General features: G+C 34.9%; 1 protein-coding gene across 1 annotated transcript in view; it reads left to right on the forward strand.

Annotated features, from left to right (window-relative positions):
- Positions 1 to 27,011, forward strand: part of LOC144436824 (receptor-type tyrosine-protein phosphatase F-like) — a 30,895-nt gene extending 3,884 nt beyond the window's left edge. Inside the window, exons 2-29 of the mRNA XM_078125683.1 lie at positions 7,041 to 7,352; positions 8,136 to 8,387; positions 8,908 to 9,039; positions 10,940 to 11,086; positions 11,613 to 11,741; positions 12,719 to 12,874; positions 13,662 to 13,952; positions 14,419 to 14,748; positions 15,546 to 15,616; positions 16,765 to 17,017; positions 17,423 to 17,646; positions 18,296 to 18,365; positions 18,684 to 18,790; positions 19,180 to 19,375; positions 19,863 to 19,992; positions 20,247 to 20,499; positions 21,192 to 21,237; positions 21,515 to 21,626; positions 21,877 to 21,965; positions 23,137 to 23,249; positions 23,661 to 23,804; positions 23,992 to 24,091; positions 24,555 to 24,634; positions 24,999 to 25,133; positions 25,365 to 25,481; positions 25,628 to 25,785; positions 26,267 to 26,402; positions 26,931 to 27,011. Coding sequence (XP_077981809.1) covers positions 7,041 to 7,352; positions 8,136 to 8,387; positions 8,908 to 9,039; positions 10,940 to 11,086; positions 11,613 to 11,741; positions 12,719 to 12,874; positions 13,662 to 13,952; positions 14,419 to 14,748; positions 15,546 to 15,616; positions 16,765 to 17,017; positions 17,423 to 17,646; positions 18,296 to 18,365; positions 18,684 to 18,790; positions 19,180 to 19,375; positions 19,863 to 19,992; positions 20,247 to 20,499; positions 21,192 to 21,237; positions 21,515 to 21,626; positions 21,877 to 21,965; positions 23,137 to 23,249; positions 23,661 to 23,804; positions 23,992 to 24,091; positions 24,555 to 24,634; positions 24,999 to 25,133; positions 25,365 to 25,481; positions 25,628 to 25,785; positions 26,267 to 26,402; positions 26,931 to 27,011 — 4,364 coding nt within the window. The remainder of the gene's footprint in view (positions 1 to 7,040; positions 7,353 to 8,135; positions 8,388 to 8,907; positions 9,040 to 10,939; positions 11,087 to 11,612; positions 11,742 to 12,718; positions 12,875 to 13,661; positions 13,953 to 14,418; positions 14,749 to 15,545; positions 15,617 to 16,764; positions 17,018 to 17,422; positions 17,647 to 18,295; positions 18,366 to 18,683; positions 18,791 to 19,179; positions 19,376 to 19,862; positions 19,993 to 20,246; positions 20,500 to 21,191; positions 21,238 to 21,514; positions 21,627 to 21,876; positions 21,966 to 23,136; positions 23,250 to 23,660; positions 23,805 to 23,991; positions 24,092 to 24,554; positions 24,635 to 24,998; positions 25,134 to 25,364; positions 25,482 to 25,627; positions 25,786 to 26,266; positions 26,403 to 26,930) is intronic.
- Positions 27,012 to 27,449: the final 438 nt, after the last annotated feature.

Here is a 27,449-nt window from a genome sequence, read left to right on the forward strand (position 1 = left end):
GTGTGTGGACAGTAGTCCAATTTAAAACACACTTCTTAAAATTTGATTCCAAGTATTAAACCTCGATTAGCACTGAGCTTATTGATAGAGAAAATGATAACGTAGTGACCGAAAATAGTTTGTGGATCCATTTTTTTCCACCCCCTAGAAATCCAAAATTGAAACCACATTGAGTATCACAGTGAACACTATTACAACTACCGACATCAGACCGTGGACGAACAGAACCTTTTACGGAAAGTAAAGAAGTGAATTGGATCGGATAATGCTTGGCTAAACAGTAGTAGGTGTATCAGAACATCACTCTATCGGTATGTACATACTTTTCGGAGAGCTCTGTCATTACAGTGATGGAAATTGGTCAAAAGGTGGAATGGTCAATGGAACGGAATATCATGTAAATAGACGTGAAAAATAAAGTTTACATTTCGGATGGATAAAGTATCCAAAAGTAATTGTGTTTCCTGATATCTCTACTATTGCATTTATGTAATGGACAAAACTTGTTATTTATTAAGAATAGGCCAAATGGTAGTGCACGTTTCTTTTGTCTATAAATGCCCTCGAGCTCCCTTTCAGTGTTTCCGCATTAACCGTTAATTCCGCGAGTAGTGAAGTACGGCTTTCCATGTCGAATTTCGAATTCCGCCAATTCAAACAATTGCAAGGTACGCACTTTTTATTGTACGTTGTGATTAATTCACACTTCAATTCGATCACAGGCACTCGAATCAACCTGTATGATTTTTTAAAAGCCTTATCTACTATACAGGCGTTTTTAAACTAGTGAACTTTTCAGTCGCATCGGTTTATACAAAGAGATGTTGACAATTAACATATATATATCTTGGTGACATCATCGAGTCATGCTTGTCAACATTACGTAATAGCTCAGACTGCTATTGTCATGGTACAGGCCAGAGGTACAGTAACAGTAATGTCATGAATGTATAGAAATAAAAAATTGACACTACAGTGAACACTATTACAACTACGGACATCAGACCGTGGACTAACAGAACCTGTTACAAACAGTGAAAGTAAACAAGTGAATTTATAATACTTTGCCCAGCATGTTTGACAGCAGAGACTTGTATAACACACTATTATTTGATAAGAATAATGTTATTGCCTCTTTTAAAAGGACATTAAATACCAAGGGAACTGGAAATTTGTTTTGTGAATGTAAACTTGCATGTAAAGTGGTCATAATACTGTTCTTATCAAATATGGAGTGTAATACAAGTCTCTGTACTAAAAACATGCTGTGCCAAGCAGAGTGCCAAGTGTCATTAATTAAAACCAGTTGTTTACTTTGCCCACTTGTAACAGGTTCCGTTCATCTATGGTCTGATGTCGGCAGGTGTAGATAAATCTGACACTGCTGTTCCAACCCGGAACTTAACCCGGAACTCGAAATTGATCTGCTCTCTTTACCCACTCGGTAAGTATCTGTGTAATCCGACCTCAGCATAATAATACATGTACCACAGTTAGACGTAAATAACCAGCCCCCCCCCCCCCCTTGAACCGCGAAATTAGCTAGTTTATCTTTTTTTTCAATCCTTTCCTTTAATGCATGGGGAAGTATGAATGTTCAAAAAATAACCATATAGTTACGCTTTGTAAAGTAACTTCAAAAGTAGACAACCCAGGTCAACAAGAGGCTCTTTACGGAAACGTTCTGCTTCCATGGTTATACTCACACGTCTTTGTTTGTTTGTTTGTTTGTTTATTTTATTAGAAATATCAATTCGTACAATATATGTGGCACTTACGTAACGCCGGGTATATGTTGACATACTACGACGACTCCATGAATCCCAGCATATATGGCAAGCATTGTTTAATATCGGAAACAGACAACAGTCACTTGTGAACTAATATTCCATTCCAGGGATGGTAATATTCTAGTCTAGGATGATCATAATACAAAAATGACGCTAGGCAGACACTGCTAAAGGTATCGGTAATTTTTGACTATCGTAAATACCTATAATAACGTCATTATTTTGTATTATGATCATCCTAGACTAGAATATCACCATCCCTGGAATGGCATATTAGTTCACAAGTGACTGTGGAAACATACTATAAAGAGACAGACAGACAGACAGACAGACAGACAGACAGGCAGGCAGGCAGGCAGGCAGGCAGGCAGGCAGGCAGGCAGGCAGGCAGGCAGACAGACAGACAGACAGACAGACAGACAGACAGACAGACAGACAGACAGACAGACAGACAGACAGACAGACAGACAGACAGAACAAAGTTTACACAGATCGAGAGAACAAATAAATAATAATGACTGTGGCATAATTAATACACACGTCATGATTCCGAATTGTGGGACTCCCTCTATCGGTATGTATATACTTTTCTGAGAGCTCTGTCATATTACAGTGATGGAAATCGGTCAAAGGCGTGGAATAGTCAATGGAACGGAATAGCATAGGCGTGAACAATAAAGCTTACATTTCGGATGGATAAAGTATCCAAGAGTAATGTGTTTCCTGATATTGCACTTGAATATGTAATGGCCAAAACTTGTTATTAAGAATAGGCCAAATGGTAGTGCAGTTTTCTTTTGTCTAAAATGCCCTCGAGCTCCCTTTCAGTGTTTCCGCATTAACCGTTAATTCCGCGAGTGGTGAAGTACGGCTTTCCATGTCGAATTTCAACTTCCGCCAATTCAAACAATTGCAAGGTACGCTCTTTTTATTGTTGTGAGTAATTCACACTTCAATTCGATCACAGGCACTCGAAACAATCTGTACGGGGTTTTTTGAAAGCCTTATGCCTACTATACATTTCTTTTACATCATGCAGATTGATTCGAGTGCCTGTGAATTCGATGCGTCAGAAATTTCCCTCAATTTATCTTCGACCCAAATTTTCACTAAGAGGGGAGTTGCCATAGTTACTTTTTAAATCTTTTCTCGGAAAGAAATAGATCGCAGGCGTGTATAAACTAGTGAACTGTTCAGTTGTATCGGTTGAATACAAAGAGACGTTGATAATTAACATATTTTGATGACGTCATGCTTGTCTGCATTACGTAACAGCTTAGACTGCTATTGTCATGGTATGGTACAGGCCGGAGGTAACAGTAATGAATAGAAATCAAACATTGAAACCAAATTGCAATGCATTGAGTATCAGAGTGAAAACTATTACAACTGCCGACACCAGACCGTTGACTAACAGAACCTGTTACAAACAGTGAAAGTGTAACAAATTGGGGGGTAACCTCTATTAACGTAACCCCCTTCAATGTTACTGTCTCTCTCTCCACTCTGTACACGGGATCGACTTGGACTTTTAGTGAATTAGCTCAGACTATACACAATGTTCATGGTTAACCTGGATCATTTGGAAGTTGCCACGGAGCAGATCGAAGCTCCTGATCTCGGACCGTCTCTTCCAAAAGACTGAATCCATCATTTATTTCACTAAATTCTTATAAACATAAAATATACAATACTCAAATGATTGGGTGATAAAGTAATCAGCACCATAAATGACTAAAACGGAAGTATTGTTGTTGCCTTAATTCAATGCAAATGATATTGACAAATATGAAAACTAGCTAAACAATGTGATCACGTCATTGTTCTTCCAACTGTCTGTAATTAGTCATTATTTGACACCAACGATCTTTTAATAACTTAATGTTGTCATCTTAGAAGCCTTCGCGAAATGCAAACATTTGTTCTAAGTGTTAATTCATGACAGCTGAGAGTTCACGGTGACCTCGCAAAACATCAAAACTTAGCGAATATCAAAAAGTTGTATTCTGTCATCCCTAACAACAGTAAACAAGTGAATTGATAATACTTTGCTCTGCATGTTGGACAGCAGAGACTTGTATAACACACTATTATTTGATAAGAATAATGTTATTGCCTCTTTTAAAAGGACATTAAATACCAAGGGAACTGGAAATTTGTTTTGTGAATGTAAACTTGCATGTAAAGTGGTAATAACATTGTTCTTATCAAATATGGAGTGTAATACAAGTCTCTGTACTTAAAACATGCTGTGCCAAGCAGAGTGTCATTAATTAAATCCAGTTGTTTACTTTGCCCACTTGTAACAGGTTCCGTTCCTCCACTGTCTGATGTCGGCAGTTGTAGATAATCTGACACTGCTGTTCCAACCCGGAACTTAACCCGGAACTCGGTCTGCTCTCTTTACCCAGTAAGTACATGTACCTGAGTAATCCGACATCAACATAATATTACCACCGTTAGACGAAGCGTAACTACGATTTCATTAGAAATATCAATTCGTACGTACAGTATACGTGGCAATTGCGTATCGCCGGGATACTACGACGACTCTCTGAATCCCCATCGTCGAAAACCACGGCCTGTTTCACGGCAACGTTCTTAACGAGCCTCCCACAGGTCGACACGAGGCTCTTTACAGAAACGTTCTGGTATACCCACACGTCTTTGTTTGTTTGTTTGTTTGTTTGTTTGTTTGTTTGTTTGTTTGTTTTTGAACATTCATAACAAACTTCCCAATGCATTAAAGGAAAGGATTGACTTCCGCCAATTCAAACAATTGCAAGGTACGCTCTTTTTATTGCTGTGAGTAATTCACACTTTAATTCGATTACAGGCACTCGAATCAATCTGTACGGGGTTTTTTAAAAGCAATATTTACTATACATTTTTAAAAATCATACAGATTGATTCGAGTGTCTTTGAATTCGATGCTTCAGAAATATCTTCGATCCAAATTTTCATAAGAAGCCATAGTTACTTTCTTAATTTTTTCTCGAAAAAAATAGATCACAGGCGTTAGTCGTATCGGTTTAATACAAAGAGACGTTAACAATTAACATATATATTGATGACATCATGCTTGTCTGCATTACGTAACAGCTCAGACTGCTATTGTCATGGTACGAGGCCGAAGGTAACACGAATAGTGAAGTTTCTTCACGGCACCTTGTCAGTTTTTTTCTGTAAAATGGTTTAACTTCAGCCGAAATTGTCAAAATCAAACTAAAATTTCGAAATCTTAACGTAATCGTTTACAGCTATAAACGGTCAGATACACGGATGAGTACAGACAGACATCTGTCAATTCCATGGCAGATACGAAAACATTCGTGATCACATGTCAAAATGTAAATTAGAGAGACGAGTCGAGCTGTCAACACCAGGAAGAAGCTTTAAGTTGATGAGGTCTGGCAATGAAAACCTTTCGCGTTGCAGTGTTTGTTATTTTCATAATTGGTAATGCCGGTAGGTAGAAAAACGCTTCCCTAAAATATTATAGACATTAAGGCTCTCAGAAAATAATGTGACGAGTTAACTTGAACATGGAATTGTTCATCTTTAGACGGAATTTCAAGTTTGGTTTCCTGGTTTCATGTTTGTGATTCAGTGGTTTCTTTAACAGCCGAGATATTTTTTATATCTCAATGTCGATCATCTCCCAACCAGGTCGATCGTTTGCGGTTAGGTAGTTTGGTGTTAATATAAGCACAGACAAGTAAGTTTTCTTACAGACCAGTACAGACAAGCTAAGTAAGTTTTCTTACTTGTCTGTTATACAGGTAATCATTTACAGCATGTACATACATGTAATGTAGTATGCAGTAGTATAAGGAAGTTTATTTCACACCGTCAAATTGCATGTACACTTTAAACGACGTTGGTTATGCATGTTAACACGAGTTTTCTCATCCCTTCTCTCCCATTTTATACATAATGAAAAACAACAAAACTGTGGCCTCCTCATCCACCATGCTTTACAGTATAACCCCCCCCCCCCCCCTAGCTGCAATAATTGTAGCGTTTTGTTGCGGTTTTGAGGGTGTTTTGGTCTGTTTTGGTGATGTGTGTTAAACACAAAAACTTAACTTGAAAAGTCACCAAAACAGACCAAAACACCCTCAAAACCGCAACAAAACGCTACAATTATTGCAGCTACCCCCCACCCCAAGCTACACCACAGCCATATCCACAAACAGGCAAGTATCTGTTTCCAGTGAAGCCGCCATGATGACCATTTTTAAATTAAGTATTATTAATTCCGAAGATATAAGCACATAGAGATCCTGGTTCAGTTACATCGGAATGTGATAGATGTTTATTTAGTGGATATCTGACAGTACACGTATACTATACTATAGATAAGATAACAAGATAACATGATGAGCAAATGTCAAGTGCCTGTCACCGATGGACTTCGTGCTAACCGAAGTCAAACTTATAGACACGTACCGATCGACGGAATATGCATTAATTAAACTGAATGTAAAATTGTCGTAATTCGGACGCTCTGTCTACATCATCGTCGTGAAATAGGATCGTCTCTTTGTAGCAACTGTAGAACATGCCAGAGCTTACCTTTTTTGTCACTGTCTTATCTGACATAAATGACTGATAGTAAAACAATGTTTGAATATTGACTTGACATTATATAATATTGACAAGTGTCTGGTAAACATGAAGTGACGTAGTTCTTTAGTTCCGCGTGCGTAAAGAGTACACATATATTCTACTGTTGGCAAGTCTCTCCAAGGGGGAGGGGGGGACTATTACAATGGGTTCAATCCCTGGGTCAGTCCTTCTGTCCATCCGGCCGTGATACGTAAGTCATTTCTCAGACAAACAATATCCGATTATTCATGGGTTAAACTATCTTAAAAGTATTCGTTTTGTGTCTCACAAAGTAAATTTAAGATGTTTCAGAAAAAGGGACAATTTGAAAATAGTATGTATCAAAATATTTATCTGTGACAACATGCATGTGATAGTGCCCATAAGTTCCTAGGATTCATCTTTGCACGTGGAAGATTATTATGTTATTACTATAATGTAGAGTATTCGGCTATGGGTTTATAGCACAGTTGAGGAGAGACATTTTTGTACGGGGATGATCCTTTAACCAGCTTGAATATTCACGAATATGTATTTGCATGTTATTTGTGTAATCCCAAATCTTGGAAACGCATTGTTATAAAAAAAAAAAGCATGCCATGAAAAACATAAATTAGTACCATTCCACTTTACTTGCAGATGCAAGACTAGACATTACTTTCTTCAACCAATATGCAGAACCACAAGTTTCTAGTATTGATTACTTTATTGGAGGATACTCGGGTAGTGATGCTATGTCAACTGTGGGTAACAGTTTTACTTTTGGTAGAGTACTGGATACAGGGACAGGCATTAATTTACCTGATAGCAGTTATCAAGAAAACACGTATGTCCATGCAAGAAGACTCTACTTGGGTGGTGGTAATCAACAACCTGGTGTGTATTATTGTGAAGCCACTGCCAACAATGGAGAAACAGAAAGATTACATACTGTGGTAATAAGAGCAGATGGTAATTCAGACATTATCACATTATCCTCGTATATTATTCTGACACATGTATGAATATCATGTGACTATTGGCGAACATTGTGTGTTGCATGCAATTTCATGTAATCATTTGCATCGCAAATATATGTAAATATTTCTGTTTCTGGTGATGAGGATCGATTGAGGTTGGAGGAGGAGGAGGAAATTGTTTTCAGTCTCTGAACGCTGGAACCCCATGGAATTGATACACTATATACTTCTTTCCCTAATATCTAACTACGGTTATTCTATCTTTCAGGCGCGTTCTTTAGGGTTCTTTTTGGTGCGCGTGACTTTTAGATCTTTTTGCGCATATTCAACCGTTGATCGATCTATGCCATAACATTTAGCTATATAGTCAAGTTGTGACCTACTATATAGCTTGCCTCGATATGATATCCTATGATAAAGAATATTGATTCGAAACTTCAGGATTTAATTTATTGATTGCTACTTTCACTCGTTCGTTATCCATATCGTTGTGTGTGTGTGTGTGTGTGTGTGTAGTTTCGTAAATGTTGAAATAATTTATTAAGATTTGTAAAATGCACTGACAATCCTTATAACAAAATGCGACACATCTAGCAGCTGTCACTCAATAGTTTGTTTTCAATAGTATAGAAGCCAGGGTTGATGATTGAGCATAGAATTTCCAAAGTGAAGTCCAATGGTGAAGATCTCTCACTCATATTTAAATTACACAAAGCTATTTTAGGATATTTCAACGATTACCGACACTAGCATTATGTAAATTATTTATTTTCAGCTGACATAAAACCAGAAAGTCACACCAAGACAGTCAGCTGGGGAGAAGATGTAACATTGTCAATGACAACAAGTATACAAGAGTCATCATTGAGATGGAAACATAATGGCAATGATAAACCAGAATGGAATGGTCTTAAAACTATAACAATAAGATATGCTGAGACCAGTGATGGAGGAGTCTATGAATGTTACAGTAGTGAAAGTCAACGAAGTCAAGGAAAGCATGGAATGATGAAACTTATAGTAAATGGTAAGTATTATTATTCAAATAAGTTTGTTTTTAAAAAATCAATATTGACTTATCAATGTGTAACTAACATTCATACGTTTTAATCCTATTGATGTCACCTTTTATCATTTGTAGAATGATTTCATTTACACTTGTAGAAGTTTTCAATTATATGTTAATGTGTGATGGTGTGAAATATTATAATCATCTCGTATCAAGTCACGACACCCATTCAATAATAGACAAGTCTAATATAACATCAAGGAATTGGACCCTCTCTGTATAATCTTTCTAACTATAAAGACTTTCATTCTTTGTTGTTGCATCTTAGATGCATTTCTCATTTGATATGATTCAGTTCGCCAGTTTATCTGCAAGGTACCAAGGCCTTTTGTTTAAGTGCTGACAATAGTGCTGAAAATGATCGTAGTATTAAGTTGTCCTTGGTAATCCATTTTCTTGTAAGTAAGAAAATACTACTATTCTTGTTAAGTTTCTCCACATTGATGTTGAAGTTTGACTCTCTACGTTGTTTGTCTAGAGTGTCCAAATGGTAAACATGGTGAAAACTGTACGTTATCATGTCCAACCTGTTATAATGGAGGAGTATGTAATGCTACCATAGGTGAATGTATATGTCCACCTGGGTTTCAAGGCACTAATTGTCAAACTGGTAAGTACAACAATAGGTATGTCGTTTATGATACAACGAAGACTTATTCGACAAGGATAACGAGCTCACATTGGGATGACATGGTATTTATTGGTTGATTTCGAGACCTGTGCAAATTTTGTCTTTTGTATTTGTTACTCAAAATGACAATGACGACACACGATGATTATTATGATATCCACGTAACAATCACTTGACAACCATCTGAGAATGATGATGACGATATTGCCAATCGTTATGGGATATAGATTAAACCATGTGACAAGTATCATTTTACTTTGGACTATAGATATACTGCAACCTATGGAGCTTAAGCTCAAGATACACAATTTAATGATTTTTAGGTTGGGTCCTGCATGTTATTTCAGTGTGTACAATATCATGCCAAGGATCCAATATGGAATAAATGAATCTGATATAGTAATACATTATTTTCATTAAAGTGGCTATGTGGATTAGAATTGGATTTGTAATTAAAAAAACCCTTTAGTATTGTTTTCTACTAAATTTCGACATAGAGAAAGCCCCTATTCATAACTCAATAATTAGAAATCTGTGTAAAATTTTTTAGTGTGTTCATGTAGTATGAATGTGATTTGTAAACAAATATTGTCAACACAAGAAATCAGTCTGTCCCATCAAGTCTGTGAATGTCATTTGTTACTTCCCACTTTGTGATTTGTATGTTTAACCTCTATGTTTACCAAGCACTGCCTCTATGTATAATACCACAATACTTAGTCTACCGAAGTGGGACTATTACAAATTGTTCCGTCCGTGCATCCGCCCACCCTTCAATCCGTAACATGTCATTTCTCTGAGATATAAATTTGACACGATGAAGACAACATTTGCAGTTGCAAAGCATTATTTACTGCACAAACATAAAACTATCGACAGACACTCCATTCAAATGTCTATCCCCAGTTTATCAGACATAAACCTTTGTTAAAGACCCTGACCTTTAACATTGAGCTTCACAGTCAATTGTCAAAATTAAGCCACATCTTGCATATCATAGACTCTTTGTAGTATTTAAATGATGCCAATTCCTTTTATGTCACGTTCACAGGAAATCTAAGAGAGGAGATCTAGATAATTATACTTAAGCATTACTTTTGATACTCATGTCACTTTTTACTGCATACTGTGCATACTTGTATTACAAAATTATGGCTTACCATGTACCTCAAAATTGTTAGAACATAAGCCTCCATTCAAGTGTATATCTCAATATTACCAGATGTAAACTCGACTTTCGTCCGTAACCAATGTGGTCAACAATCAAAATCAGGTCGATTGTTGCATATTGCAGATACTTTGTGGTATTTAAAGTGTGGTCATATTTTATAAGATCTCGTGCACAGGTAATAAATAACAAGAGAGATACACACATACATCACGTTTGGTGCTAACATCAATTCTTTTACTGAATGGCTGCCATAATTGGCGTTAAAATCGACAATTTGTTGCAAGAGCTAAGGACCATACCATACGACATAGAGACTTCCTTCAAATGGTTACTGCTATGGTATATGTATTACATTTCTGTTGATATTACCTTTCTTTTAGTATCTTTAAATTCGACTCTAAACCTTACCTTTTGAGTAAAAAAATTACAAAAAAATTCAACTTCATTTGTTAGTTTCACAGATGTGTTTGCGATGTATACGACGACTTGTTTTTATTTACCTTTTAATATTTCTTTGATACAATCGGGTTGTGGTCTATGTCGATTCACATTATTTTTAAGTAGGAAATATTGTACAATTGTTGTTTTAACTATAGCTCGAATGTAACTACTATTTTTTCGTTCATATGGCAATTTTAAGTGTGTAAACAGCTGTTACCGTTAGTAAATACTGGTATGGGTTACATTGTGCATTCTTTTTGTGTTCAGCATGTGGTAAAAATGCATGGGGTGCAGAGTGTGATAGACTGTGTTCGAGTGCCAACAGTGATTCTTGCAGAGGAAAGATGTTCTGTCTTGCTGACCCCTATGGCTGTTCCTGTAGTACGTCATATACAGATCTAGACTGTCAAGCAGGTAAGGTGCAATATATTGCCTCAACTAAGCATATAAATAAAACAACCTACTTCTGTTCTCTTACTATTTTTATCCTGACTGTTTACAACAACAAATTCCTGGTATATGCTATGGGTATTTGGCCCCCGATCCATTTCTTACGACAAATTAAGCATTTCATCGTGCGTCCTTGTCCCTGTCCGTGCGTCTTTGTAAACATGCACTCATGTTGTTTTAAGCATATTGCGTCCTAACCATATCTCCATACGTCCTTGTTCAATATGTCCTACTCAAATCATCTCATACATGATGATGCTAGTCCATTATTAGTGATCCCATCATTGCCCTCATTGCTCTATTCAATTGAACTCGTCTGTGACATTTGCAGAGAAGAACATAAAAACCCCACTATCGACGTGCCTGTGACACTATCTGAAATGTCACTATTTTTTATCTTGTTTTTTATAGCTTATTTTAAATATTTTATTAGCTTGTTTCTTAAATATTGGCATTTAGAATTATTTTATATTTTTAAATATGCATGCAGACTGTCCAACTGGTATGTATGGTGCTGGATGTACACAAACATGTCATTGCACATCAGGATGTAATGCAGCCATAGGATGCCCAGCTGCTAGTACCTGTGAATCAGGATGGAGTGGAACCTATTGCAACAGTAAGTACCCTTACCAAATTTTGTGCCCGGTTTCTGTCTTTTTATTCCCAAAACGCTTTTCAAATTAACGTTTTGGCAATGTTGATCTTACAAAATGCATACCTAAAATGTTCGGTTAACGTCCGTTAATAGTCCGGACATCCGGTTCTTGCCCAGCAGAGAAAAGTGTCCGGAAAGTATCCGTTTATGGACTGAAATGGGCAAAAATGGACATCCGATTTTTACCCGTCACAGAAATGTCCAGAAAATGTCCGGTTATGGCCTTAAACGGGGACATGATATTGGTCATTTTTTTAGGGCAGCGATGAATGTGTCTAAAAGTGTCCGGTTTTGGGTTAAAAACGTTCGAAAACAGGACGTTCGATAGTCAGACACCACTTGTTGCCATAGCTATTTCAATCATCATTCAGGTACACATAGTTACATTGCTGCTGGTCTGGATAAATCACTTTCATCCTATTACAATGGACAATGGCATTTTCAATATGTTTGGCAAATTTCTAAATTCTGCTGAATGTCACAGGATTAATATACTTTTAGAAATGCAATTATGCAGAACTATAATTAGAGATTTTCACTGTCATTCCTCACAACAAATAGCAGAATTTGAAAGCTCATCACTTCTGTTTGCATCTTATCTGTATACATATACTACTATGTTTGCTTGTCGTTTTCATTTCAAATTAAGATCACCATTCACCATTGCCTAAGGCACTCAACATTATTTGTTGAGGAATTATCATGGTAGGGATATTAACACATACATTTTCCCGATTCCACATCTGTTACCCTGATTCAATATCAGTCCTTATACAAAATAAATTAATGAAACATTGTATTCATTACTATCGCAAACCAACAATACCATGGCAATATCCATATATATATATATGTAAGTTCTGGCTAGGAAGCGAAAAGCAAATCTCAAAATATGATTTTACAAATGTCATAATTGTAAGTGGTATCCTCCTTTTCAGTACCCGATTCCTGTCCTGACGGTTTTTATGGTGACCTATGTAACTACAACTGTCACTGTAAAGACAATGCAGCATGTGATCAGAATACAGGCGTCTGCCCAAATGGGGAATGTGCTCCAGGATGGATTACCCTTAATAGTAATGAATGCCAAGGAAGTAAGTTGACACATAATCGACATTATCATCAATTTTGTTTTTGATTTTGAGACCTTTTGCAATCAATTTCTCCAACTCAATACATGAGTTTCTATCACGGGATTTTCTTTTAGTACGTATGATTATTTATGAAACTACCAAAGTTTTTGTTAAAATGGTGATTTAACAAAGAGAGAAAAGAATGCCACCAGCACGTTTGGGATTGAGAGTGAATAGAATGACTAATCACAGGACATAGCATAGCAAATTATGAGACTCTACTTATTTCATTTATCTTAACAACACTTAGCGTAATCATAATTCATAAGGTTAATTTGCCCTGTCAAATATACAGTAATATGTTTGTATAAACACCATAAAGTGTCTATTTTAACGCATTGGTCTCCCTATGTGTGTGTTTTTTATAATGATAAAGTTCACGTGTTTATCTGTCGGGTTTGGCATATTAAAGGGCTTTAGATTCAGTACAGGGTTTTCAAATCGATTTGTTATATCCCTGAAGCCATATGCATAACGATGAAATTAGATTATTCTTTTGTTCTGGACCAACTTTCTACAACTCTACCAAATAACTATTATTCACATCTAAAGTTTACTATTAATCCAAGTTGAACTTTTAAGTTGCTTTTAAATATTCTGCAATTGTATAGTGTCATATATAAACAGCGTTACACCAGTGTTGAATAATATAAATATAGTGTATGCTATAAAATATATAATACAGAATGATTATTACAGTAATTTTACTTTGAGGTTTGTATAATTCGACTTGTTTTATTCATTTCAGAGGGAGTTCCCATGATAGTTACCTTCTTCAATAACAAGGTAAATCCAGGTGAAGAAACGTCATTTATCTGTAAAAGCTATGGTAATCCTGGACCTGGGTCAAATGAAATCCATGTTCAACTCCTGGGGTCTTCGTCATGGTCGTCAGCCAATGATATCCAAGAGGAATCAAGTTATTTGTATGCCGCAATTTTCACTGGTATTACAGTGAATGCCAACGAACAGTATATTTGTGTACTACAGATCTCTCAATTTGATTCATCGTCAAAGACTATTAATGTAGATTTGTATGGTAAGTGATTGAGGGAGCCTGCAATCAAAGTTATATTTTTATCACATATAAACCACAGTGATTGCAATCAATAAACTATAATCATAGGCATATCAAGACAATATGTTTATGTCATTTGGGAAATATCACATATGAAATGTGTTTCTAATGGGAAATAAGCAGTCATAATATTTCGTTTATACATATACAGCAATACCCCCCAACTTTAATCAATAAAATAAACACATTATATAACCTGCTAAAGGCCTTTAGGGGCGTGACATAAAACAGGCATCTAAACAGACCTAATTTCAAAGGCCAATTTATGCAAGTCGTATCATTGCGTTTCCAATGAATTGTAAAAGTGCAATATAAGTTGTTTGCTTGCAATTATACAACCCTGGTTGCCGTCATGAATTGACAGTGCGATATCAAAAAGTCATAATGTGATGGTATCAATATGTGTATATTACTCTGTGTATATTAGACCTGCCAAGGTTTGCGTCTACCAATACTCCAACTGTCATGGTTGAAGCTACTCAAACAACTATCAGCTGGCAGAAATGGGATGAATCAACTGATATTGGTGATGGACCAGTAGAAGCTTACAGAGTGTATTACAAACAGACAGGAGAAAATAACTGGACTTTGTATCAACATTTCACTGTACAAAACCCTAGTAAGACAAGTTACAGTACAATCATTACTGGACTACAGTGGTCAACTAGTTATGATTTCACAGTGACTGTCAAGAGACCAGGACCAAAGGGAGAAGGAAGCAAAGACACGTACATAACAGCGATTACTTTGTGTGATGGTGAGTGATCAGTGTAAGAATAGTAATAATGCATAGGCTTAGCTTTAGCTGAAAAGTAAAGGATGCATTTGATTTGTATTAAGACATATCAACAACGTATTTATCGGTAAACTATCTACCTGTTACTAACAATGAAAATGAACTACACGAGAACGGGGTTTAATTGTCAGACAATGTAAACAATGGAAACGTCGTTGCTAATCATGCTGTATATCTATTTATCCATGAACTTTAAATTTGTTCAGGAGTAGCCCAAATATAGTTCATTGACTTAAAATAATTTTGGAGTAACATATGGACACAGGACCAATCAACAGTAAATTGATTTGTTCACATTGTTCACCTTAATATGGTGCTTCCTTAAAGTTATTCTGTAATGCTGTAACAGTTGTGATAATCTTTTCAAAAAGGTACAGGTGTTAAGAAGTGGTGCTTCTATTACTTTACTTCTATACTTATTAGCTTCTTAATCCGTGGCATTAAATATATACATTACGCTAATATGCTGTTTAGCACTTTGCTTATCAAATGGTAATGAAACGACATTTGTTGTATATGTTGACATAGAATAAGAAGTTCAGACGGACTAACATTTAAATATGCTATACGACGTCCAGTATTGCTCAAAGAATCTATTCTGACAATATTTATTAAAGAGAAACACTTGGAAAAGTCAATTGATAGAAATACATTTTGTCTTCCTTTACTGCACACCTTCGAAGTCTTTATAAACATTATTCATGTATATCAATGGATATATTCATAGAAGTATTAATACATATATGGATTTCTTTCAGAACCATCAGTAGGGCCATCAATTATCAGTGCTACATCAACAGATCCCAATGAAATGCAGATTAATATTCAGGTGAGAATAAATAATAATGATAAAATGGAAATGTGTATGTATGTATCTTTAACTATTCTTAGCAAAACTATCTTTCACTTTTAAAATGAATTTCAATAGTAACAACTGTTTAGCTCAGACTAACATACCACATTTGAGTCCAATGCTGTATCATATTTACAAAAAGTGTTTAGTTTATATCCAGGTAATAGGGAACTTGCAAACCTGCCATGTTGAATGTTGCATAATGGGAAATGTGATAATAAAAATACTAATCGATTAGCATTGTAAACAATATTGATACACTGTTTGCAACCACAAATAATCGATTCAGATTTACCCTGACCAGCGTAGGAGGTTTATTTTATCAGTAGCTCCAGATTCGATATTACGATAACCACAGATAATCCCACAGTCCTTCGCGTCTGAGCATGCTCAGTCTGGATTGCAAGTTCCCTATTGCATATACATCTAAGCAAGGCTTCAATATTAATCAAAAATCCATCATAGTGTACTGATTTATCACACACAGTCTTTCCAGGGTTTCTGTATTTTTTTAATATCGATGTAAATAATTGGTGTTTGTTGCAATATTGCTAGACTATCAATGTCTCGAATGAAGGCGTTCAACGGAGGACCGGATGTTATTTTGATTATGGCCTAACGTGAATATATGGCCTTAGTATTCTATTTCAAGTTGCATCATAAAATTCATCGTTGTTACCCAAAACCACTTTTTGAAAAGTATTTCTGGTGGTATACTTTGAAATTAGTATGCCACCCAACACAACATACATACCTATTATAAAGGCTATTTTCTTTGTTATCCTACATACAGAGTATACTACAAATCTCAGGTATTCAGTTTTACGAATTTGTTGACAATTATAGACCTGTCAAGATTGTTGGGATTTCATAAAAGTACTGCTCTATTTATTTTAGATGAGCATTTGGGTTACATTATACACAATTAATATTATCAGAATTTCATTTATAAATGTAACTAATGTAACAGAAATGCTTTGAAATGAGATACATAACGGCAAATTGTAGTGATTAGTATTCGTATCGACAAGCTGTTCTCGATCCTGTGTCATAGATGGATTGTTAGTTTACTGTGGATATGAAATATATGATGATGTTTAAATTACACAATTATTATATTACAGGTACCTTCATCGTCTGAGATCAAATGTAACTATGGAGGAACAGACGGATACATTGAAAGCTTTGTAATCAGATACAGACAGGCAAATAGTGGAGACAGTTATGAGGAGCAACACGAACTTAATGGAACGTCACGTTCGTTCATCATATATGGCTTGATAGCTTACACTGAATATGAAATAGGAAGTTTATTCAACAACAAAGATGAACAAAGTCCATGGAGTTTAGCATACACAGAAAGAACGGCTGAGGATGGTGAGTTGTATACTGTAATTTAAAAACATATATAATGTATATCCTACAAGTGATCACTATTTCCTTTCAGTTTGTTAACTTTTTGTTTCGCTTAATAAAAACTCTAATAATTGATTACTGAATAAACTTAAGTAATTTTGTACAGATAACAAAGCTTACAAAGGACAGTATAAATTTCCTCAAACAAAAAATGAAGTACTAGTGTAGATCATGTAATCGTAAAATGGATGTAGTCAACTTTGCAACTTTATTCCATGTTAGTTTTTTCTTCATGTTTTGTGTAAAATGCGCGCCACTCACGAAATATTTCCCCAATACTTAAATTATGGGATATCTTACTGACGGTAGACTCAGTCACAGGGTAAAGTGGTATCAATTTCGAATAACCCTTTATCTTATTTGTAGTTCCTTCTGAACCTAGAAATGTTACGTTGAGTGCTGGAGTATACACCATAGACGTCCAGTGGTTGATACCTGAACCAGTAAATGGAGTGATTAACCAGTATATCATCAAATACTGGGAAGTAGGAGATCAGAACAAAGAAATGTTAAGTGTAACTGAGGACCTACAAGATATCAATACATACCAAATCCCTGGTCTTAAATTCGATGTATCTTACAGTGTCCAGGTAAGCTATAGAGCAAACATGGTACTAGTACGAGTTATAAAAAAAATCTATGTAACATGCATTCCATATTTATAGGAATGTGATAATGTAATAATATGAATAGAAGGAAATATTCAAATATTAATATTTCTTTATAAATAATAAACTATTGAAATTAGATTTAAACTTACACAAGTTTATAAAGACGAAAGATTCGGTGTGCAGTATGCAAATTAGATAAGACTTATCCTGGATCAAAAATCTTAATTTCCCAAAATGCAGATGAAAATCTATTATTTTTTTAACAGTTACCTGATGTACAAATTATGTAAATAAGCGTACTAAATTATATTAAGATAAAACAGGTATTGTAAACATTACATATCGTACCATACTTGACAATGGCCATAACAAACACTGAGTATGATGTTTAGGTCTAACTAATTGAAATGTTGAACCTCCTCCCAAGGTACCCCAAAAATGGTACCAATAACTGCCAGCAAAGTTAATTTTTAAAACGAGTGAGAATGGACCGAATTGCTACCTGTCTCAATCGTCATCAGAAATATGTCTATCAAATAGCTCATCACTAAGTATTCTGGGGCATACTATCGTAGTGAAGGTAGAGTAAGGTTTTAAGACTCATTTTCCACCATTGTATATTGTATAGGTTGGCGCGGCTACAGGAGCTGGACTTGGAGATTTCAGTGACGTAACAACCACTAGGACAACAGAAACAGGTAAAATTATTGATTAAATATGTGTACACTGGTGATCCAAGGAGAAATACCAAGGAATTAGTATTCACGTTATGGGGGTGGGGATGGGGGGGGGGGTAATATAAAAGTTGTCCTCTACTACCGGTTCTAATGTACTATTATATCTTTATAGCTACTCTTATACAATTTCATTTCAAGTATTTAATATGAATAATTTAAGCTGTACAGTATACCTTGATTTTAGGGGATGTGTCCTTCTAAAATAGTTCTTTTGTGATTACCACATTTATCTAAATGTACAGTGACGTCACATGGTATTTATATTTCTCAATCATTTAGTTCCCGGGATGCCTGAATCCTTGCAAGTCAAAGAAATAACTGACAGTAGTGTAGACTTAGCATGGAAAGAACCTGCAATATTTAGTGGAGATATTAAACACTATGGGGTAGGTGATTTTATTATTGGTGAGACTATTTCAGTCAAGTTGTTAAATGTCACAATTGTGGTTTTACTAACTTTTCATTTTAAAACTTGTTTTCAAACTCGTATGCCTGTAGCCAAAAACCTGAGGTCATAAAAGTGATTTCATTGTTAAAACAAATAGAGCATTACTGTAATGCGTATTGTCTCCAAAGCAAACAAATTGGTTTGTTTGGTGAATGAAATATTCAATTATTATCAAAGAAAATTGGCCATTACTAGCAATACATTATATATCTATGTTAATCATAATACGAGCAGTTTCCCTTTATACCATACAGTTCTATGCTATATTTCAATGAATAATATTATCTATAATAGTTTATGAAATATCGATCTGCTCATGTTTCGTAGGTGGAGTACTTTTCTGGCGAATCTGTCTTCACAAATACCGAGGTAGAGGCCAAGTCTTTTCTTGTTGATGCAAATGTATACTCTTTCACTCTCACTAATTTAAGTGCTGGAACCACATATGAAATAAAGGTGAATGCAAGCACTTCCAAAGGATTTGGAGAACCTAATATCATAAATACTGGTACCACTTTTACAGGTATGGGATGGCTAGGTATATTTTATCATTTACAATTTGTTAGGGGAATTCTTAGCTACGAAAATATCGAAAATGATAATTAAACTGACGATATTCAATATCGTACAAGGCAAAATGAGAAATGGTGGTAGGAATTGCAACCAAGCTTACAGTTGGAATATGCCATGGCAAATATTACATTCACATGATTCTACCGTATTTTGTATTTACATATATAGAAAATTTCATTCATTTCGCAAACGTTAGATTATATTCAAAGTTATTACTCTCCGTCAAGATAATAAATAACCATAAGAATAATGACCAATGCAGTATTTGTTAATGAAGGCAATTTTTCTAAAACCCCACAATACATATTATATCATATAATTTGCATGTACAGTATCGTCTTATTTCTACTCCTAGTTTGTTGTTAACATTTTGCTTGCAACAATGTTACATTGGAAACGTTGGCAAAATTATTATACCATATACATTTCCTTTTCAGTTGATGTGTCAGAAGAACTGTCCTTCTCAGAAGACCAATCAGAACCAAGGTCTATCACTGATTCTACTGTAGTTGTTACATTGCCTCAACTGTCAGAAGATACCACACTATCGAGTGATTCTACCCTTCTGTAAGTAGTTATAGAAACATGTACAAGTGAGGGACATCTTTAAAAGTATACGTAAGGCATTTTGAACAAAGGGTTGCCACAATGTTCTATAGTATTGACCATAACGTTGTTATGGGACTTGGAGAAAAGGAATTTGACAAAATTAAACTAGAGGGGTCATTTAGAATACTAATTCCATGAAACAGAGTAGAGGGATCAAGCTTAAATCAATTTATCTACGGTCATAGGTTTACTCTTCAAATAATTTATTTCAGTGATTATGTTATTGTTGTTGAATACGATGAGATATCTGCAAAGAGAAGGAAACGAGAAGTAGATCCTGATCAACTATCCAGCTACAATAACAGTAACTTACCATACTACATTACTGCATCAATTCCACTGGCAGACTTACCAGATACTTTTATAATTGGAGATGGTGGTGTGTATGGTGGTTACTTCAATGCTCCACTGATACGAGGAATACACTATTACATCTACTATGGTTTTGAAAGTTATGTCACAGGGGTGAGGATTGAACTGTTTAATATAAAATTATACTTATTATTTAATTATACTGTAGCAAAATGTATTTTGAATTGGCAAAATGCAACCCGTTGTCATGTTAATAATAATAATAATAATAATAATAATAATAATTTATTCCCACGTACAAAAAAAAATGTGATACAGAACAGAACTAAATATCCTTATGTATATACATAAACGTGTTATTCGGGAAAAGGGTGTGGAAGTAGTTGTTACACAACTAATCGAGTCCTCCCCTCACAAAACATATGACACTTATCATTTAATTTTGCCCTGTTTCAATCAAGACTATTTAACGTGGTAGATGATACATGGAAATACACTGAAATTACAAAATAAATTAAACATGAGCTCTAGATCCCGAAACAACCAGACTGTAGACATTTTTTAAATTCCCGCTTAAACTCTGACCTGCATTGTATAGTCCTAATATGCACTGGTATTTTATTCCATAGTTTCGCACCTGCATATTTTATGCTGAATTGGCCCGACCTATGTTTTGTTCTTGGAATATTCAAATCGCTTCTCCTGCTTTGCCGTGTTGAATAAGAATGGCTAATTGTAGTGAAGTAATCGTGGAAGATGCTTGGTAGTCTTTTATGTAAAACATCATGGACAAACATCGCTAATTAATATTCATGTTATCATTTTTGATTTCCATTGTATGTCAGGAAACCTTCTATACTCTGGATAATGAACCAAGAACATCGTTTAAAGGTATAGTCTTGTTTATTATTATTACTGTGAAAACGATTTGTACAATACATCATTCTGTTTGGATACTCTTTGAACTTTGCAACACACTTTTTTTTTTATTATTAGATCAAATTAGATTATTTTGATTTGAGCTGGGCAAACTTCTACACTATGTATATCTTCTTTGACAAACAACAGAAATAATAGTTTCTTAGAAGGGATTTAATGAAAGTGGTAAGATAATGGACTCTGAATCTAATAACATAATAAATTTACTTTTATTATAACACATTTATAGCAGGCGGGTCTGCCAGTGGAACAAGTTCACCAATTGGAGCAATAATTGGAGGAATTTTGGCGGCTTTACTCATTGTTGGTATTTTAATTGGTGTTGTTTTCTATAAACGAAGGTAAGTCACCAATAAATTATGCAAAGTCTAATGATAACGTATTTCAAGCATTATCACCGAGATGCAATTTTTTTTATAAAGCTATGTACTTGTGAAACATTTACCATCATTGTAAACCTTGTCATCAGTTGTAACAGTTATTAATATTCAAGAAAGGAAATAATGAAATTTCACTATTCATTGTATAATGATTACACAAACATATAACGCATAAAGTATTGGGATTAACATAAGACATTTTACTGAACAGACTAAATAGCAGACAAAAAGAGAAATATACGCAAGAAGCACCAATACCATGTACCGAAATGGAACAGAATGATGTCAATGCTGAACAAGGTATGTACTTGGTGCAAATCAATTATGACAGCATAAACGTTCAGGTTTAAAGTAATGGTGAGTCCATACATTGTCATGTAGATAAGCAAAAAATAGACGAGAAAGAATAAAATGAAAAAGGAGATGTGATACGAGAGAACATTGGCTGTGTGAATGTTTTGTGTGGTTTATAAGAAAGAGACCATATATACTTTCTATTCCTATAACTATACCAGTACCAAGAGACCATATATACTTTCTATTCCTATAACTATACCAGTACCAAGAGACCATATATACTTTCTATTCCTATAACTATACCAGTACCAAGAGACCGTATATACTTTCTATTCTTATAACTATACCAGTGCCAAGAGACCATATATACTTTCTATTCCTATAACTATACCAGTACCAAGAGACCATATATACTTTCTATTCCTATAACTATACCAGTACCAAGAGACCGTATATACTTTCTATTCTTATAACTATACCAGTACCAAGAGACCATATATACTTTCTATTCCTATAACTATACCAGTACCAAGAGACCATATATACTTTCTATTCTTATAACTATACCAGTACCAAGATACCATATATACTTTCTATTCCTATAACTATACCAGTACCAAGAGACCGTATATACTTACTATTCCTATAACTATACCAGTACCAAGAGACCATATATACTTTCTATTCTTATAACTATACCAGTACCAAGAGACCATATATACTTTCTATTCTTATAACTATACCAGTACCAAGAGACCATATATACTTTCTATTCCTTTAACTATACCAGTACCAAGAGACCATATATACTTTCTATTCCTATAACTATACCAGTACCAAGAGACCATATATACTTTCTATTCCTATAACTATACCAGTACCAAGAGACCATATATACTTTCTATTCCTATAACTATACCAGTACCAAGAGACCATATATACTTTCTATTCCTATAACTATACCAGTACCAAGAGACCATACATACTTTCTATTCTTATAACTATACCAGTACCAAGAGACCATATATGCTTTCTATTCCTATAACTATACCAGTGCCAAGAGACCATATATACTTTCTATTCCTATAACTATACCAGTACCAAGAGACCATATATACTTTCTATTCTTATAACTATACCAGTATTTCTTCGTTATGTTATTTAACCCCTTCAGGTGAAATTCCTCAGTATGTAAACACCATGTCGAACTCTAGGTTTGGACATGACAAAGTAGTTAATCTTGAGTCTGAGAATCCATATGAACCTATTCAATCGGACTCTGATGAGGTAGGAATGACATCTGACCACAATATCAAAATAAAGAACGAAGTATACACCACCATCGAAAAAGAGGTAATTACGATAAATATGTTATTACCATTTAAGCACAATGTTGTTCTTCCAAACAGCTTTGGTATGTGGATGTACGAGATTAATTAAACTCAATACATCACATACATACATACATACATACATACATACATACATACATACATACATCTATTTATTTAGCCGTGTACACACGAGTGAGATTGGCAAAAAACTTAAAGAATGTAACATTAATGTTCAATTGAATACATACATACATACATACATACATACATACATACATACATACATACATACATACATACCATTACAGACAACAGCCACATAAGATCCTTGGTTCTCACCTGGGTCATTCTATTTCGTTTCTAGTCAACATCTACTTACATCTCTCTGGATAAAACAACACGATTGTTGGACACAACTATTGCAGTCGCGAACATCAAACGAGTTTTTGAGAAACTGACGGCCATTAAATTCAAGAACAAGAAGACACCATTGCAGTCAGAATGGGAGGTCTGAATATTATGTTGTTTGTTTCCATTCCACTATGTCAAACATATACTCAATTAACATGGTTAAATCGGTGACACAATTCTCGTATATGTTTACATCTCAATGACAATTTTCATTACAATTTCAAGAGTAAATATTGAGATATGTGATTTCATATAAAAAATTCACATTATGAACTTTGTTGTAGAAATTGAATGAGGAAAGTCCACAGCCAAAACCAGCAGAATGTAAGAATGGGCGACTTCCTAAAAACATGAAGAAGAATAGATATATGGATATATTACCAAGTAAGTATCAATATGACACAAACATTTGATGAAAGGTTATAAAAGTGTAAAATGATGAACGAATTAATGTACAGGTCGCTTCAGTATCGTTTGCTTCCCGGGTGTTGAACGTATAAAGCGACTTAGTTACTGTGTAGGTAGGAGTTAAAGTTTCCAAAGTACTCTGAAGACAGCAAGGAAAAGCGCTAATATGGTACTAGTAACGTCTCCCTTCAGCTTGTTTTCATTAAAAGCTGAAAATAGTTATTTATGCCTTCAATATGTATGCCTTACTGATCTGATGATGCCCTGTTGACAGGGCGAAAGCTAGTCAGACATTTTGGAAACCCTTTGAGATGAGTTTTAATATTGAGACCATCCAATTCTCCTTTGTGTCTTTATGCCTTCAATAGACAAGAAAAAAAGTAATTTCTTTGTGATGCCTCGAAGACATAATTCACATTGTTTTCCTTAACTTTTCCAGTTGATAAATATAGACCAAAGTTACTGACTAGTGTCAGGAATACGAATACTACGGATTACATCAATGCCAGCTTTGTTGACGTGAGTATAATACAATTTAGATGAGGAAAAAAACGTCACGAGGTGCAGTGTATTGTCTACATACTAATTTACCTTCAGTGAGATTTATCGTGGTTGATTATGTAATGTGTATGCAATCTGAATGTTGTCATAATGTATGAAATATGTTAATTGAATGAATTGGTTCATATGGATGAAGGAATCGCTGAGAAATTTCTTTTCTTAGAAGTCCTTCCAATTTATTGTATTTTGATTGAAACTGTGTGATATTTCGTTTGCATAAACGACATGAGTACAGGTATGTGTACATAGCAAATTGTTGAGCATGGTAAGATAGTAAACGTTATAATGATTGTATCAGTGCGGTTTTTATATTTCATTTCAGGCTTACACAAGAAAGGATGCCTTCCTGGTAACACAAATGCCACTCCCTGACACTGTGGTTGACTTCTGGAGAATGGTTTACGACCACAAGTCATATACAATTGTTATGTTGAATGACATGGACAACAAAACTAACGTGAGTTTGGGGTTACAATCGCGATACAGGAAATATACTTTTGTGTAAACCATATGACTTATGATGCAAATCCGCCATTATTTCAGCATATAGTTATAGTTAGTACGGTTGTATATATAGGACAACAAGAAGGCTCTCGTGGATTAAACTGCCTTCATCTTTTTATGAAATAGTATAGTATGTTAGCATCAGAGTGTCACGGTGTCAATTATCCTGTGTATTTAATTTCAGGTGGATGGACAGTATTGGCCAAGCACCTCGGTCCAACATTATGGACCATTTGAAGTGGAAATGTTGAGTACAAAGAAAACAGATAATATTATCTGCAGAGTGTTCCAACTTTCACTTGTAAGTACTTGATATCATTTAAAGCTGTTAAATTGCAGTGTAATTGGTGCTTACTGAAAGTGACATTTCTTTCTTGACATTGATTTTATTTAAATCATCTTACAATACAACTTGAATGATAATTTTTCCCTTTGTTTTTGTACTAGGATAATAACGAATCCATCTTGATAAAGCAGTTTCAGTTACTGATATGGCCTTCTGATGTGGAAAATCAAACTTTCAAACAAGCAATCATTGAAGTGATGGAGATGGTTGAAAAATGGCAAAACCAATCTGGAAAAGGACCTGTCACTGTGCACTGTTTGTGAGTACATTACTTGTTACTATTGCACGTGAGTACGTGACCTGTTGCTGTGCATTTTATGTAATTAGACATGTCTTAAAGCCATTCGTCGAGGTTATAGATTGGTGTACACAATATGACTTATATCGAGTATGTTGGAACAGAATCGTCAACAGCACAATGTATGTGACAAAACAGACCACACTTGAGTAAACAATTAACGCACTCTCCCTGATTAATAAATGTATTCAGTAATAATATTAAAGTTCGGGATGACAAATAAGGAAGAAACAGCTCTTCTATATATGAATGTTCAAAATGAAAATTCAGTCCTGGAAAAAATGAACAAAACGAGTGGTTTTTTTTAATCAACAGTAATTGTATTGTTACAATATTCTTCGAGCGAATATGGATGACCTCTCAACATGTTACAGGTCGACTAAATTCATGTTTTCTCATTTGATACGCAAATGAATAATTTAAAGTACATTTTTATTCATAGAAATGGTATTGGTCGTAGTGGTGTCTACTGTGCTGCAGTGTCAGCTTGTGAACGAGCTAAAGAAGAACAAATTGTAGACGTATTCCAGGCTGTGAAAACTGCCAGAATGAAACGACCTAAAATGGTTGAAACAATGGTGAGAACATTGTAATTTCTCATTTAAGTTGCCTAGCATACCTCTAGCATTCTGAATATGTTCAAATATATGTTTGGAGGTTGTGTTCCATATAATCTTGATACCTATTGAAAACATGTTATGTTTACAAACATAGTGATTTTTGTTTATTGACAGAATATAGTGCATTCTCAGATAACAAAATAAACGAATCATATGACTGCAATAAGAATGTTTATCAGTTGGCCATTCCAGACTGCAAATAGGAGAATATAGCACCATCGCTCAATTGGGGGTATCATCACCTCATAGTACAGTTTCTTAAGAGCTTTTTCCCTTGGTATCCTTCTGCAGAAGTGTAAATCGGGAATGTTGTTTGTATTGCTCAGACATCGAGGAAAGCAGAAGCACTCTATGGTTAACCGAGTAACTTATACCATGTATACTCCCAAGGTACACAGTCAGGAAGGAGAGCGCCAACACGGCAAATATTGGAAAGGCCTATTGGGATGTCACATCTTAATCATACTTGTACTTTCTGTATTACAGGATGAATACCAACTCTGTTATGAAGTGGTCGTCCAATACTGTGATGTGAAGTTTCCAGCTTATGAAAATTTTCCAAAATAACACCACAATAACCAAAAACAAACCACTCACAAAATAATGTACATAGACTACCTAGAATACAATGGTACCTTTTAAAATCACATTCACAGAGACAGTGGGCACTTTATCATATTTCGAAAGCATCCACATTCATTAGCATTTATAACTTGGCTATTTACTTGGTTGAAATAATTTGAACTTACTAAGCAAACAGAATGTTGTTGTTTTTAAAACAATGTTTTTTTTTTTAAAATGCCAATTTTAATTCCTAGAAGCACACATATTTCCATTTTCCATGATATTTTGATTAATATCCACACATTTAGATCTAATAACGCTCAAATCTTCTAACAATAAAAAATAGTGCTAATACCTTTTCGCTTCATGCCTTGTCCACTAATCAGCTGAAATATAAGTTGCCATCTGATATAAAGGCCGTTTTCTCCTCCTATTGACCAA

This window comes from Glandiceps talaboti, chromosome 6 (genome assembly GCF_964340395.1).
Source record: "Glandiceps talaboti chromosome 6, keGlaTala1.1, whole genome shotgun sequence".
NCBI lineage: Eukaryota > Metazoa > Hemichordata > Enteropneusta > Spengelidae > Glandiceps > Glandiceps talaboti.